At 30.3% G+C, this 16,297-nt stretch overlaps 1 protein-coding gene and 1 pseudogene across 4 annotated transcripts; one reads left to right on the top strand and one right to left on the bottom strand.

Moving 5' to 3' along the window:
* Positions 1-3,440: 3,440 nt before the first annotated feature.
* Positions 3,441-5,523, bottom strand: LOC133703660 (uncharacterized; annotated as a pseudogene).
* Positions 5,524-13,155: 7,632 nt separating this feature from the next.
* LOC133703476 (protein RTF1 homolog) lies at positions 13,156-15,944 on the top strand. 4 transcript variants are annotated; one of them, XM_062128025.1, is made up of 2 exons: positions 13,156-13,280; positions 13,635-15,944. In XM_062128025.1, the coding sequence occupies exon 2, from the start codon at positions 13,647-13,649 to the stop codon at positions 15,645-15,647; it is 2,001 nt and encodes a 666-aa protein (XP_061984009.1). In that variant the 5' UTR covers positions 13,156-13,280; positions 13,635-13,646; the 3' UTR covers positions 15,648-15,944. The 4 variants fall into 4 exon arrangements, with proteins under 4 accessions (XP_061984009.1, XP_061984011.1, XP_061984008.1 ...); XM_062128027.1 differs by having other exon boundaries at positions 13,158-13,280; positions 13,639-15,944; XM_062128024.1 differs by having other exon boundaries at positions 13,158-13,280; positions 13,623-15,944.
* Positions 15,945-16,297: the final 353 nt, after the last annotated feature.

The following is a 16,297-nucleotide window of genomic DNA, read 5'->3' as shown; positions in this document are numbered from 1 at the left end:
TAATTTCTTCTTGAATTTTAATGTCTAAATGAAAATCTACATGATTTTAGTGTGTTTGATTTTACAATTAAAAAGTGCTTTTGAATTTTTTTTAATATTATTTTTATTTTAAATTAATTTTGTTCAGATATAATATTAAAATATAGTTTTAATATATTTTTATTTTTACAAGTTATTTCTATGTTAATAAAAGTTTTGTTTTTTTAAAAAACAAAAACCTTGATCTAAAATCGATTGATTGGTACATTAACTTGACAATAGTGTCTTGGTGCCTTAGCGCTCGGGTCTAGAAAAGCAATCACATCTTAGGGCTCTGGTTAGGTATGATTGTTAGATCTCAGCATCTTGAATCTCGAATGCTATGAGTCTAGTATGAGATGTCATATCCAAGTAATTTGGGTATGACAGAGGCGTCCCATCCAAGTTATTGGGGTCTGGCTATAATAACTTCGGACTGGTAAAGAATGTCAGAGTCAAGGAACATGTGTCTTATTATTATTATTATTATTATTTAGAAGATGTTTCTTCACTACCGTTCATTAATATTCTTTATAAATTGACAATATGACTAGTTTACACTATTTTAATATTCTTAATCGCATGTCATACAATTAGATTTTATTTCATATTAATATCATATTTATTATTGTGATAACAATCACTCTTTAAAATATTTTTTATTTAAAATTATATTAAAATAATATTTTTTATTTTTTAAAATTTATTTTTTAATTAAAAAAATTCAATTTGTTTCAAGAAAACTTCTAACAAAACAGAAAAAAAAAAAAAAACCATTGGCTTCCCTCCCTATTGGCCTGCTTTCCATCTTGTTTTACAGGTTCTTAGCACAAGGAAACACAGGAAAAAGATACAAAGACGCGGAGTGCAAGTTTGGCTGGCATGAAGTGACCCCCTTAATCTATATAATTCATCTTCTGACTTACTCTATTCTAATTTAATTTCATCCTTTAAACGTGGTCGATATTATTTTGTCCAGCGGGTTAAAAAAAAATTAAAAAAATATATCAAGTTAAATCCAAACGAAACAAAACTATGACTAGTATTATTCAATTGTGAGGATTGAGATCTTTTCTATATATATATTATTTTTTCTTCTGGGTAGGTTCGTGATTACCAATTTCTTGCATCGGTTCCAACAACTATACTTATATAATATAGTATAAAAGGCTATCCTTCACTCTCAAATCCCATCTCAACATTTTAATTTCTTTTAAATGATATTATTCTATTACAACTTTTAATTTACTATATTAATTTTTTTTTAATTAGACGCGCATGAGTGACCATGATGTTGAATTGGGTTCTATGGCATCGTAGCCTTGTCCCATGAGAATGGATGTGGTAATGGACCAGCATGCTTTGATGAACAGAGAATCCAAGGCTTTGGAAGTTTCCCTCTCCACATGCTTCCTTTTCCCCCTTGGTTTCCCTTTCCTCTATCGTCCCTCTCGGTCCCATTTGGCTTTTCATCATCCGCCTCTCTGCTCAATAACAGCTTCTTTTTTTAGTGGCTCCTTTTGATTTGCTTGTAGTCGACACAGTACAATCCATGTCTTGAGGATGGAAGCACTGTCAAAGATGAGGAGCAGTGTCAAAAGCTTTACACGTTTCCTTTACAGCACTGTTTTAGCATTGCCATGAGCTAGCTAGCTAGCACGTCAATAATTAAATTGGTGTAAACTAATTATCAGGGGTGAAGCTAACTCGGCAGTTCTTGAATTTGTTTTTTTTAGAGATCACCAAACTAAAGTGGCTATCTTTGGTTAAAGAAAAGTTGAATCTCATCCTGAAAACTTATTTAATCTTATTTAATCATTAATTTTAGAATCTCATCGGCAGTGTAAACTAGATTGATCATTGAACATTACAGCAGAGGCTTCCCACTCAGTTTTTGGCTGAAGGAGCATGGTACCTCAAGTCCAACTGGACCATGCGGCCTTGAAAGGTGACTAGCATGCTTGGTTTCTGGCTAAGCAATAGCATGAATTAATCTAAGAAATTTGGTATAAGGAGTTTAACCAAAAATTAATTATTATTTTTTCATACAATCCAAATAATTAAAATTAAAATTAATAAAAAAATTTAATTATATGTTGGCCTTAAGAGGTTTTTTGTTTTTACATTATTTCCATTTAAAAATCTAAAATCACTGGCTACTTTTAGCCTCGACTTGTTTAGGGTAAGTCAGGTGAAGGTCACTATCCATTTAGAAACCAAGTTTATTATTATTAAATTTAAAAAAAAATATTATTACTATTAAAAAATAATTATAGATTTAATTTGAAGAATAAAATTAAATATTATAAGAATTTATATTAATATTATTATTTTCATTATTATTAATATAATTATTATTAAATTTGACAAAAAAAATATATTACCATTAAAAGAAATCATAGATTTGATTTCAATGATAAAATTATTATTATTATTATTATTATTATTATTATTATTATAACCAAATTCATAACATTTGCATCTGAATGATTACCATTTCAATATCATTTGCGTCTGGCATGATGTTCACAGATCTACCTTGAGAGATTTTAATACAGAAAACTGATCTGAAGCTCAATATGAAGCTCCACTTCTTATGTCAACATATTTGTGTTGTATCTGATCCACTGATTGTGAGAGAGAGAGAGAGAGAGAGATGACTGATATGAAGCTTTCTGTACTAAAAAAAAAAGAGTTCATGAAGGTGGGAATTGATCCAGTGATCAGCAGTCCAGTCTATATTTACCATCTACTGAAGCCTGACAAATAAACTTCTCAATTCACAATCTTATCGTAAGTAGTTAGTTGATATAATTGTTTTAATAAGGAAAAATAAATATTCAGGCTTTTAAAAAAAATTATATAAAAAAACTCTTAATTATAAATCAAACTTGATAAAACCCAGTCATGTTTAATAATTTTATTTTTTATAATAAATATTTTAGAATCAATGTAATATTAGAGTTAAAATCAGGAAAAAAAATTAATAGTGCAGATTGCACATTGAATCCTCCACCTCCATTTAGATTTTCTTATAATAATATTTTTTTCTCCTTTTTTAAGTTGCTGTGTGTGTCTCCTCGAGTTGGTAACTGGTAAGTTAATCAACAGATGTGGCATTCTGAGCTCGAGCTGGCACTGATACTATTCAGTTTTTATCCAGGAAACTTACCATTTTCAGAGAATTTATTAGGAATAGCGGATTTGTGTGCTATTCTTCAGCTTTACACCATATGAAGCTGTAATTCTTGGGAAACCATGCGATGCAGTGTTCTCCTTCTCTGACTTTCATTATCCATTCAACCTCCACGAAATTGTTTTCGAAAAATTCACATGGAGCTTAACATTAAGGTGTGAAGAATTCACATGGAGCTTAACATTATGGTGAGGCAAGATATTTCAGCATGCGTACAAAATTATGGTTATTGAAAACAGTAAAATCCATTTAAAACTCGAATTATATGATGCATGTTTTTTCTTCAAACTCAAATACAAACAGGTCCGACCACAGATACAGAGGCAGAGAGCAGTGGTCCTGCATTAACAGTTCTCTGCATACTCAACAATCATAGAACTCAGCATCAGAATTAGATTCCAGTGTTCCAAGGTTGCAGCATTAAGGCCAATTGATATTAAGACATATATCCTTCGCAACAAATCCTCACGACCAGATTCTGGCATTAAGGAAAGTAAGTATGAGCTGATTCACCTCGTCAGGTGATTGCTCCTGAACAAAATGGCTTCCTTCAGGCAAATATATGATGTCCAAACCAGGGACAAACTCTTTGACCTTCCCACTCCTTATGTAAGGTTCCATCCCAGGAAATTTGAAGACATAATCTTTGTCGCCCATGATCAGAAGTGCTGGAACTTCAACTACTGGTTCTGTTATGTTGATCTCTTCATCAAGGGACCTACAAAGTATACAATCAAACCAATCTTATAAGATGCTAACATTAAACAAGTCAGACAAATTAGCAGAGACTGGCACTCCTTTAAAAGACACGCCACTTACCTATATGGAACTTGCAACGCCGTTTGGAATCCAGACTTCTCGTACAAGGCTCCATATGTCGCAAGATCTTCCTCTGTGAACCAAGGGGGAAGAGGAGTGGATAGGTCCACCAAATCCATAATCTCCTGGTTTTCAGCAGCTATTGGTATTTCACTTCTAGAGAACAAAATGTAGATGTTCCTGACAACCGTTTTTGCATCAAGTCGACCAAAATCAGCTTCTGCTCGTCCAGGTTTCTACACACAACTCAAAGAAATAACAATAAGGAATCAGATAAATGATTTTTAGACTTCAGCAAATTAGACAGTCTCGAGCATGTAGATTGTTAAATTCTAAACCGTTCATGTAAATGTCCTAGTCGATGCATGCATAGTTAGTATTCGATGGTCATTTAGAATTTCTATACATTCTTACAAACTATCAGATACAAAAATAAAGAGAAAAGAAAAAAAAAAGACATGCCATATCGAATGTTTAGAGCAAGGAATATAAAATGGAAAACGACCTGCCATCTAGATATATAAAAGCCTTCGGGGAGGTATTTCTGGTATTGACTTGGACCTGGTGGTATGAATGGCACTCCCAGTGTCACAACCCCTAGGACCCTCTCTGGATGCAGAAGTGCAAACAAGTAAGCTGGCTTGGCTCCAAAATCTTTTGCAACAAGAACAACCTATGATCATTCAAGTAACAGAACGGAGAGAATCAAATCAATAACACCCCATAAATGATAAAACTCACAATCTCTGAGATTTCTTCTTAATTTTGCTTGGATTTCTCAGTAACCCATCAGAAGTCAACATTTCAAAAGTCTCTTCTTTTCGTCACTTCTCCCACACTAAAACAGCTGCTCACGTACTGTAGTAATTTCTTTCTAGCTATATTTTCCATACCATCACTTTCCTCTTGGAAAATTTCGGTTACAAAAATATTCTTGATGTGGAATTTCGTTTCTTTAACATTAAGGTATCATCAGACCGGTTGAGAGTCGGGACTAACAGCCCGTTTGTCTATGAGACCACCCACATTTCAAGTTACAGGTGGCCGCGCAAAAAACTTTTTGAGCGACCAACCGGAATTTGAAATGCGGTTAGCAGCGTAGACCTGGTCTGCATGCAATATTTTTTTTTTCAAAAAAGATGTCTGAACCCAGACCTTACAGGGGATGAGGGATACACAAACTTCGTTGGCGTCAAAATAATAATTTAGTCCCTGTGGTTTAAGGGATATAATAACTCAGTCCTTTTGTTTCAGAAACCATAATTTAGTCTCTTGATTGTCTATGATGACCATTAAGTTTTTTAAAACTCCTGAAGATCAAAATGAAAGGCCAGTGATCAAAATATCAGTGATAGTTTCATGACAGTTGTTGGGATGAGTGTGTTGGATTCTTACCTGCTCCGATCTCTGCTACGTGGAGCTTTAATCCTTGGACTTGTACGAATTTGTGCTGGATTTGGTCCATACTTTTTTTCAGAGGAGAGTGTCATTAATGTACTCGCGTTTTTTTCTTGGGTGCTTTATATGCTGTTTAACTATTTTAAAAAAAAACGTAAAAATAAATAAAAATAAAACACTAATACCGCGGGGATCTTTTTGCAATACTATTAAACTCATAAAAAAAATCTTGAAATTTCTTGAATTGGATATTTACCTAGCACAAATTTTTACTAAAAATATAGAAGCCGTGAATTGGTTTATTTAATAAATTTAAAGAAAAATTAGATGATTGGTTTTTATTTTAAAAAATTATTGTTAAATGATAAAATAAAAAAACAACAAGAAAAAAATAAAAGAGACATCAGGCCACATAAACTTTTCGAACCTGTAATTTAGGTTATTAGAATGGAAATACCATATATAAAAAAATAGTGAAACTCAACCCCTAACAAATCTAACGTTGAATGATGAATTATCAATATTATTACTATCACTATTAATATTATCATCTTTATTATTATCATTACTACTATTATTACTATTATTATAACTATCATTATCACTACTACTACTGCTGCTGTTACTACTACTATAACAAACTATTATTATTATTAGTATTATTATTATCATTTAGTTATTGTTGTTGTTGTTGGCACTAGTACTCCTAGTATTATGCCTACGATTATGATCATTATCACTACCACTACTTAAACTATTATTATTACCACTATTATTAATATTATTATCATTATTAATAGTATTATTAGTAATATTGTTACTATCACCATTATTATTATTATTATTATTATAACCACTATAATTACCATTATTATTATTATTGAAATAACAAAAACCATAAACTTGATTTGAAGGATAAATTAAAAATGATAAAAAACTTTAGGGTGAAGGAAACAAATAAGAAATCAAAAGAAGAAGGACCAAAATAAAATTAATATTATTATTATTGAAAAAAATTATAAACTTAATTTGAAGGATAAAATTAAAAACTATAATTTTTTTTACAAAAGAGCCAAGAAAAAAAATCAAAAGCAGAATGACCAAATCAAAAAACATTATATATATGCAAATTAGAATTGAATGATTAAATTGAAAAAAAAAAACTCTAACAAAAAAAAATGACTAAAATCAAAACTAAAAGGATTGATTTTGAAACACCAACAACAAATAGATCAACAAAATCAAAAAATAAAATCAAAAGAATGAGGATCAAATTTAGTAAACAAGGAAATTAAAGGAGGATGCAATTGAAAAGCAAAATTGAGAAATGAATTAAAACAAAACAAATAGATATAAAAAAAAATCAAGGACAAAATCAAAATAAAATGAACTTGAAGGTCTAATATGAAAATGTGGAGGGCAAAACATGATTTTCTAGGAGGAAAGAGAGAAAAAAAAAAAAAGAATGTCAGCGACTCATCAGAGGTCTAGAGATTACACGTGATGGACAAGGAAAAAGAGAAGGCTGAGATGAATCTAATTGCCAAAAAGTCATTTAATTATGCAAAAGATTGATAAAAAGACCTAGACACCCCAAACTATTCACACACCCCTAACTATTCACAAATGACAAATGAGTGAAATAAAAAGATTATTTTACTCTTAAAAATAAACTTAAATAAGATTTGTTTTAAGGGCAAAATCATTAATTTATTATTAAGATTCGCAATAAATAAAGGCATATATACAAGTGAAAATCCCACACTTTTTAGATTTTCTTTTAATATATAAGGAAAATAAGGATCCTGTCCAATTTTTTACTTATGATGGTAAATTAAAAATCAGTACCTAATCTCAATTTAAAATGATATAAATTTCACCATCCAACTAACATTGATGCAATAGTTTGATTCAGTGACACATATTCTGTTGATAGCATGAGAATGGAAAGTAATAAAATTTGAAATATTTTTTTTTGTAAATACATGATACATTGCATGTATGCGGCGTTGCAATGATTGTTTTTCCAGATTGGGATCTTCATGGTAATGGGTGAAAAAAATAAAGAATTTTTATCTTTCTCAGTAATAAAAAGAAGAAGAAAAAGAAGAAGTCGTAACCGAGTATTTTAGTTTTTAGAAATCCTAACTAGTCTCGATTCTAGATAAGGAGACTGGTTGTGTATAGGAAAAACATATCACCCTTAGTACACCTTACTTAAAATAAGCTGCATTGTTTATTTGTCTGATATAAACTAAGATAATGTTGTGTTTTCTAACTGTTAGCCTGTTTAATTATTAAAGTTAGTCCACCCTAGTAGAGTGTACCATAATTTTAGGGGTCAAGTCTAATCATTCTAGAGTCATAACATAAAAATAAAAGAAAATTTTTTTTATTCAATACCGAGAATATGTCTTACATATAAGTTTACAATCCTGTATATTAAAAGAAACAAAATAATTTTTTTGTTTTTTTAATACAAACTAAGTTCTTATGGCTTTGATAAATTAGTTATTAAATCCAATATGTATGTAAAATAAAAACTATTTTTGTGATTTTTTTTATTATGATTAAATTATACCAATATAATTTATTTTTGAGAAACTTGGACATACGCAACAAAAATATCTAAATGCATTTCTTTTAAGGGAAAATTTTGTTGTTTTGTGGAAAAAAACTAATTTATTTAATATCAGAAAAATACTTCATATGTAGGTTACAATTTTAAATATTAAATATAAAAGGTTGAAAAAATGATATGGAAAACCCAAGAATTAATTGCAAAGTGGTCCTTCAAAATTCAAAATTAATCTAAGTTGTGTTTGGAAAAAAAACGGAATAAGGGCTTTGGAGAACCTAAGCCTTTAACGACAAAACTAAAGCAGATATTACCTTCCAGGTGATAAAAAAAGAGAGAGATAGAGTTAATTAAAAATCCCAGCCCCTTTGTGTCTTTAAGAGATTTTAAAGTGTGTTTGGTATGAGATAGTTTTTGTGATTGTAATTTGAAAAAAATTATTTTATAAAAAGTAATTTTAATTGAGATTGGTTTGGTATTTATATATGTTTGGTTAAAACTATGGTTGAAATTAAAGTTGAACAAAAAGTAATTTAAATTATTTGGTTAAAAATGTTTTCTAAATTGAGTTTATAAAATAATTAAAAAGGATATATATTAATATTGATGATTTTTAATTTAAATATTGTAGATTTAACTACTGCTATTATATCATGAAATAAAGAATACTTTATATAAAATATTTTTTTATTATTCTATTAAACTATTTACAATTCCATCACGTACGAAATTCAACAAAATTAGGATTATGATTAAATTTTGCAAATGTTACGTTATTATGTAATCTCCTTCTATTTTATGTAATGTCATTTAATAATGTTAAACACTAATTTTTTTAATAAATTATAATTAAAAATTAAAGAAATTAGATTTTTTTACTGTTCACTTTTGTGTGGAGCTTTCAATTAACTTACGTTTTATACTTTATATATATATATATATATATATATATATATATATATTGTGATTTGCTTGAAAAACAGAACAACCCACATAAACAAACATCCTCTAACCCTTCATCACACTTTTGTTTTTGAAATTGCAGACAGCATTTTTCAACAACATAAAACAGACATTCCCTTTATTGCTTCTCTTATATTCTTCTTTTCTTACAGTCAAAACTAAAAGATGCTCTAATAATAAGAAAAGGAAGGAGATTCATGGCTTACCTCCTCGTCTCACCAAGATATTTTTTATTTTTTATTTTTTTTAGATTTTTGTATAAAAAATATATTTTATATAAAAATAATTTTGGAATCTAAAATTAAATTATGCCGACGTTTTATTGTTGCTCAGGGATAAGATTTCAATAGGTGAATTGCCCCTATTTCCACCTTGATCTAAGTTTAATTGAGCAACAAATTTCAAATCATACTTGATGATAATAATAATAATAATAATATATCAATGTGAAAAAAAATGGAGATTCTAAGTGAAGCCTAACACGATTCGAAGGTGGATTCACGTGGAACATTTTTAAGAGTTGAGAGAAGTCTAAGTTTAGATTCTATTTCAAGATAGAATTATGACAAGAAGGAACAATACAGAGAATGAAAGCGAAGTTATATTTAGTAATTATATAAAAAACAAGGTGATATTATAGATATCAAAACCGATCCGATCCGGGGATTTATCCAGTTAAGTTAAGGAGTTAGATTCCAAGTTATATGAATTATGGAATCATATGAATTAATTTAAGTCAATTTAAAAAAATTAAAAAAATATTTAAAGTTTTAATATTTTATATAAAAAAATTAAAAATAATCAATGTGAATATAGATTATACATGTTATAAATAATAAAATTTAAAATATTATTTTATCCCAAATAGAAAAGATACTATGTTATTCTTTTAAGTTGAAATATTTAAACCAAAAAGGTTTTTTTATTTTATATTGAAAAAACATAACTTTTTTTTTCTGAACATAGAGTGTATATATTAAAAGACTTCAAATTCCACATTGAAAAATTAATTTTTTTTCTTGTGAACATAAAATATATATACTAAAGGGTTTCAAATCCCATATTAAAAAAATAAAACATTCTTCTAGTATTTATATTGTGAACTTTGAAAAAGGTTAATAGAGTATATATTCTTCTATTATTCATATGTGGGATAAAAAAATATCCCACATTGAAAAAACATAACTTTTTTGTGTGAACATAAAGTATATATACTAAAGAGCTTCAAATCACATATTGAAAAAATAACTTTTTTCCTGTGAGAATAGAATATATATACTAAAGGGTTTCAAATCTCATATTGAAAAAGTAAAACATTCTTTTAGTATTTATATAGTGAACTTTGAAAATAGTCAATAGCCAACTAAAAAATATATAAAAGAGTAGTCTTTGGTTAGGAGAAAAAACATATTTGAAAAAAAAATGTCTCTACTGGGTTTTGCCGGGTCGCCCGAGTCACTGGTCGATCTGACAAGTTGACCGGATTTTGCTAGGTTTTTACTCAGGCCGATCTTTTATCTTAACTGGACTGGTCTAGTCATTGGGTCATTCGGTCCCGGATCAACCCATCAGGCCGGTCCAGATTTAATAACTATGGGTGATATAACCAAGATAACAGAGTTTATTATAAATTAAAATATTTAAAAATAAAAAATAATAGAACTATGAAGAAAAATCTGAAATACTTAATTTTTTCCCATTCAAGTTTCACTTTTCAAAAGGTTAGGATGAAGAATAATAACACTGAATTGAAAAATAAAAATAAAATAAAAATATTTTTTATATTTTTAAACTGACAAGACTGAATAATACGGAGAATGTAAGTTATATTTAGTAATGATATAAAAATAAGGTGAGGTAATTGATGACCAAGGATAATAGAGTTTGTTTTCATATATAAATTAAAAAAATGAAAAATGAAAAATACTATAATTATAATGAAAAATCTAAAATATTTTTTTTTCCTATTCTAGTTTCACTTTTCAAAAGCTACGAGTAAGCATGATAATACTAAATTAAAAAAAAAAAGAATAAAATTTCTAATCTAAAAAAAATCAAATTATTTTTTCTCTAAAAATTCATATATTACAAAGTCAGTGTCTTTCTATTATGTTAGGTTGGTGGAAAATAATACAGAATGTAAAAAATCTCTTTTACTTTTATTTTTTTTTTCTAACATATTTGAAACACTAGATATTGTTTTTCCATTTCATTATTCCACATGTGTAACCTATTTAATAATTTTTTAATAGAAATATATTTTCCATTTTAAGTTTTATTAAAAATAAATTTTTAATTATTTTAGTTTTTCATTTAAAATTCAAAAAATTATTAAATTATTGTAGTTTTTCATTTAAATCTCAAACAATTATTAAATTATTTTTATTTTTTATGTAACTTTATAGAAAATATATTATTTATAAATTTATAATAAATTAAAAAATACTTTAACGTTATTTTTTTTATATAAAAAATAGTTTCACCCATAGTTATCAAACTCGACCCGGGGGTTGACCCGATCAAGGGGCTGGGTTGCAGGTTACACATGTCAACCCGGAAAAATTAAAAAAAATATTTTAAGTTTTAATATTTCATATGAAAAAATTAAAAAATAATTCATGTGAATATAAACTATACATGTTGTAAATAATGAAGTTTAAAAGAATATTTCAAAAAAAATTTTATTTCACATTGAAAAGATATATTTTTATCCTTTTAAGTTGAAGTATTTAAACAAGAAAAGTTTTTTTTATCTCACATTCAAAAAACATAAATTTTTTTTTGTGAATATAAAGTATATATACTAAAAAACTTCAAATCTCACATTAAAAAATAAGTTATTTTTTTTGTGTGAATATAGAGTATATATACTAAAGGGTTTCAAATCCTTTAAATTTCACATTAAAAGATATTATGTTATTCTTTTAAGTTGAAGTATTTAAACTAAATTTTTTTTATCCCACATTGAAAAAACTTAATTTTTTTCTTGTGAACATAGAGTATATATATTAAAGGGCTTCAAATCCCACATTGAAAAAATAACTTTTTTTTTATGAACATAGAATATATATATATTAAAGGGCTTCAAATCCCATATTGAAAAAATAATTTTTTTTCTTATGAATATAGAGTACATATACCAAAGGGTTTTTGCACTAGCCAGTCTTTTATCTTACCCAAACCAATCCAACCACCAAATCTCAAATCGACCCGCTAGACTAATTCAAGTTTAATAACTAGGGTCTCACCAAGCAGTTAAGTGTGAACACCGAAACAGAAATCATCAAAATGAGTATATGTTGGCCTGTTTGGGAGTATGGTTGTGATTGCTTTTCAAATTGTTTTTTCATACTGAAATGCATCAAAATGATATTTTTTTATTTTTTTAAAATTATTTTTGAGATCAGTGCATTAAAGCTATCCAAAACATAAAAAAATTTATTTTTTAACAAAAAAATAATTTGAGTTTTTTAAAAACATAAATTGACTCGTATTTTCAAAAGCTCTCTTACTATTACTGTTTTTTTAATGTTGTTTTTCTTTCTTCCTTAGTTCCTTTTTATTCTCTAAACAAAATTATGAGATAAAAACCTCGAGTCCCTTATTTTTTGTGGCTTTTGATTCTAACTTACTTTCTCGAAACTTTTTAATTAAAAATCCCCTCATCATACTTTATCTTTTATCCAAAAAATATTTAATATAGGTACTAGCTCTTAATTCTTATGATATATTCAACAAATCGAAAAGGGGCTTTTTTATGCCTATAGAAAGTTTTTTTTTTGTTCTTAATTACATCTGTCAAGGTGTTTTAATTAAACTAGGTAATAAAATAATTACTAACTATTCATAAAATCTTCCTATTTATTGCTATGCAAAAATTATGCAAATAATAACGAACTTCTTTAATTTTTATTATTTCAATACGAACCAAGAAAATCATATAAACCAGGTTAAAAAGCCATTACATCAGTCTGTATAAAATTTTTACTATATAGTTTCAAGTCTTTTCCCCTATTATTATTATTATTATTATCTCTTGGAGATAGCCTTGTGACAACCAATTTCGGGTGGCTAAATCGTAATATTCTAGACTCATAGTAGTGTTTTGTTAAGAACTTTAACATAGAGGACTGATTTGACAATTGACGTGTGACTTTTCTAGTTCCTAAAAGTTAAAACTAAACTCCTGATTTTTTTATAAAAAAATATCCTCTAGCGAATCTATGATCTCTGTTTCTCTCTCCACGCACATTCTAGATTGCAAAGATTCAATCTTTAGCTCGATCCTGCCTTCGAAAATCTCAGACGGTAAGCTCTCCATTGCCTCTCCAAACCCTAATTCAGCTTAGCTTTCTTGCTTCCTTCTCACGGTTGGTATTCGTTTAAATTTCGCGTTTGATTTCTAGGGTTTTACAAAAAGAAGGGATTTTTATGATATTAGGGTTTCAATCAGCTGTAGATTTTAATTTACTGGGTTGATAATGATTATAGTGGGAATTATCACCCCACAATCAGCTGCTGTAGATTATGGTTTGCGGTTTTTTTTTTTTAATTGTGAGAGTTAAAAAGATTTGCTTTTGATAATCAATTCATGCTTTTGTATATTTGGTTGGTTAACTTGTTGGATTGACACTTGGGGACTAATTCCAGTGGTACTTGAAGTCAGTGTAGTGTATGACGATGGCGGATTTAGAAAATTTGCTGCTTGAGGCAGCGGGAAGGACTGGGAAATCAGGAAGAAACAGGAATTCATTACCTCCATTGAGGAGGCGAAAACAGGAGGGTTCATATTCGGATGGTGGAAGTGATTCTAGGGATGATGGTTCCGATGATGATCGTGGGTATGCAAGTAGGAAGCCATCTGGTTCTCAGGTGCCTTTGAAGAAGAGACTGGAAACTAATGAGAGGGATGATGAGGGGGGTAGTCAGGAAGAAGGTGATTATGATGATGGTGGTTCGGATCGTGAGGGTGAGAGTAGTGATGGATCGGATATTGGTGATGATCTTTACAAAGACGAGGATGATCGGCAGAAGCTTGCTCAGATGAGTGAACTTGACAGGGAGTTGATATTGGCAGACCGGGCAGACAAGAAAGGGGATAAACATTTGACTGAGAAAATCAGATCGAAAAGGGATAATGATAAGCCAACCCGATCTAGAAAAGAGACTCCACCTCTTCCATCGTCGCGTGGAGTGCGTTCGTCAGCTAGGTCAGCTGACAGGGCTGCTGCTAAAGATGATGCATTGAATGAATTGAGAGCTAAACGATTAAAACAGCAGGACCCGGAGGCTCATCGCAAGTTGAGGGATGCATCTAGAGGATCTGCTGGCAGCAGGGGCTTTGCACAAGTCAAGAAGAATAATTTCACTTCAGCACGTCTGAGTAGCTCTAGCAGTGAGAGTGAGAGTGGAAGTAGGTCTCACAGTGAGGATGAAGGGTCAACAGGTGATGGTGGAATGGCAGATAGTGATGAGGATGGGGATCCTGGGTCCCGGGGGCCAACTTATGAAGATATAAAAGAAATTACAATTCGGAGAACAAAACTTGCAAAATGGTTTATGGAGCCTTGGTTTGAAGAATTGATTATTGGTTGTTTTGTGAGGGTAGGGATTGGTAGGTCGAAGACTGGGCCTGTGTACAGGCTCTGCATGGTCCGGAATGTTGATGCTGCAGAACCTGACAAGCCATACAAACTGGAGAATAAGTCAACTTATAAGTATTTGAATGTTACTTGGGGTGCTGATAGCTCTGCTGCCAGGTGGCAGATGGCTATGGTGTCAGATTCTGCACCAACTGAGGAAGAGTATAAACAGTGGGTTAGAGAGGCAGAGCGTGGTGGTGGCCGTTTACCAAGCAAACAAGATATCTTGGAAAAGAAGGAGGCCATACGTAAGTCAAACACTTTTGTGTACTCAGCAGCCACTGTGAAGCAGATGCTGCAGGAGAAAAAATCTGCATCATCGAGACCATTAAATGTTGCTGCTGAGAAGGACAGGTTGAGGAGGGAGTTGGAAATTGCACAAAGTAAGCATGATGAGGCAGAGGTTGAGAGGATAGAGGCAAGGATTCTGGAACTGGAGGCATCTCGGCAGGCTAAGGTGAAAGATGCTAAGGCTCTTAGGTTGGCAGAAATGAATAGAAAGAACAGGGTTGAGAACTTCAGAAATGCATCAGAATTGAAGCCTATTAATACAGGTCTAAAAGCCGGAGAAGCTGGGTACGATCCATTTTCAAGGAGATGGACAAGGTCAAGGAATTATTATGTTTCAAACCCTGCTGGAGGAGATGATGCTGTTGCAGCATCGAATAGTGAGGCAAATGACACAGCGGCAGTTGCAGATAGCGATCATGTGGTAGCAGGGGCAATGTCGGAGTCTGGTGTTGCTGCTACAGCAGCTGCCTTGGATGCGGCAGCTGATGCTGGGAAGTTGGTTGATACCAGTGCTCCTGTGGATCAAGGCACTGAGTCAAATACAATGCATAACTTTGAGCTTGAAATCTCACTGATTGCACTGCAGAAGTTTCGTGGACCTCAGGGTGCCCATGCAGGGTTCATGGCTAGGAAACAGAGGATAGAAGCAAATGTTGGATGCCAAGTCCGTGAGAATGATGGGAGAAGACATGCTTTGACCTTGACTGTTGGTGACTACAAGAGAAGAAGAGGGCTTCTCTGAAATGCAATGATGCACCAAACAGCATCTTTAATGATTCTGATAACAACCTCAGGTTCGCGGTCTACAGTAAATCTGATGAGTTATGATTATGCTGTTATCGAGTACATTAATGCAAGTGGTTTAAACTGTGAGACCACTGTATAGATTAAATCGTTTTTAGTACTGACGTTTGGCGTTGTGTTACGTCCTTTTGATGGCGCTAATGCAATATTTTCTGAATGGTATTGTTTGAGATGCCAAGATTAATGTATTTCAGATTTTGTGGAGAGAATTTGATGCAGTGGTTTTTAAGGAAAATATATTTTTCTTAGTTATTTTTATTTTTATTTTTTTACTTTTTAGTATGATGTTTTTGTAATTTTTATTCATATTTAAGGGAATATTTTTTCTAACTTATTTTATTCTATCCAATATTGCTGGGAGTTTTATTTTTTTTTTATAAAAAATTATAATAGTTTTTTTTGATAAATAAAGTATCTTGATACTTCATTTAAATGAATAAAATTAAGTATCTTGATACTCTCCCTAGGTTTGGTGTTTTTGATCTTTTAAGATTTTGACATGAAATAAATTTATTTATCTTCTGTTTTTCTGTATTAATTGGTATTAAAACTCAATGAATTTTTATGGTTATTTTATTTTGCTATGTG

This window comes from Populus nigra, chromosome 9, assembly GCF_951802175.1.
Source record: "Populus nigra chromosome 9, ddPopNigr1.1, whole genome shotgun sequence".
In the NCBI taxonomy this organism is placed as follows: Eukaryota; Viridiplantae; Streptophyta; class Magnoliopsida; order Malpighiales; family Salicaceae; genus Populus; species Populus nigra.
This window is presented reverse-complemented; position numbering and strand designations above follow the sequence as displayed.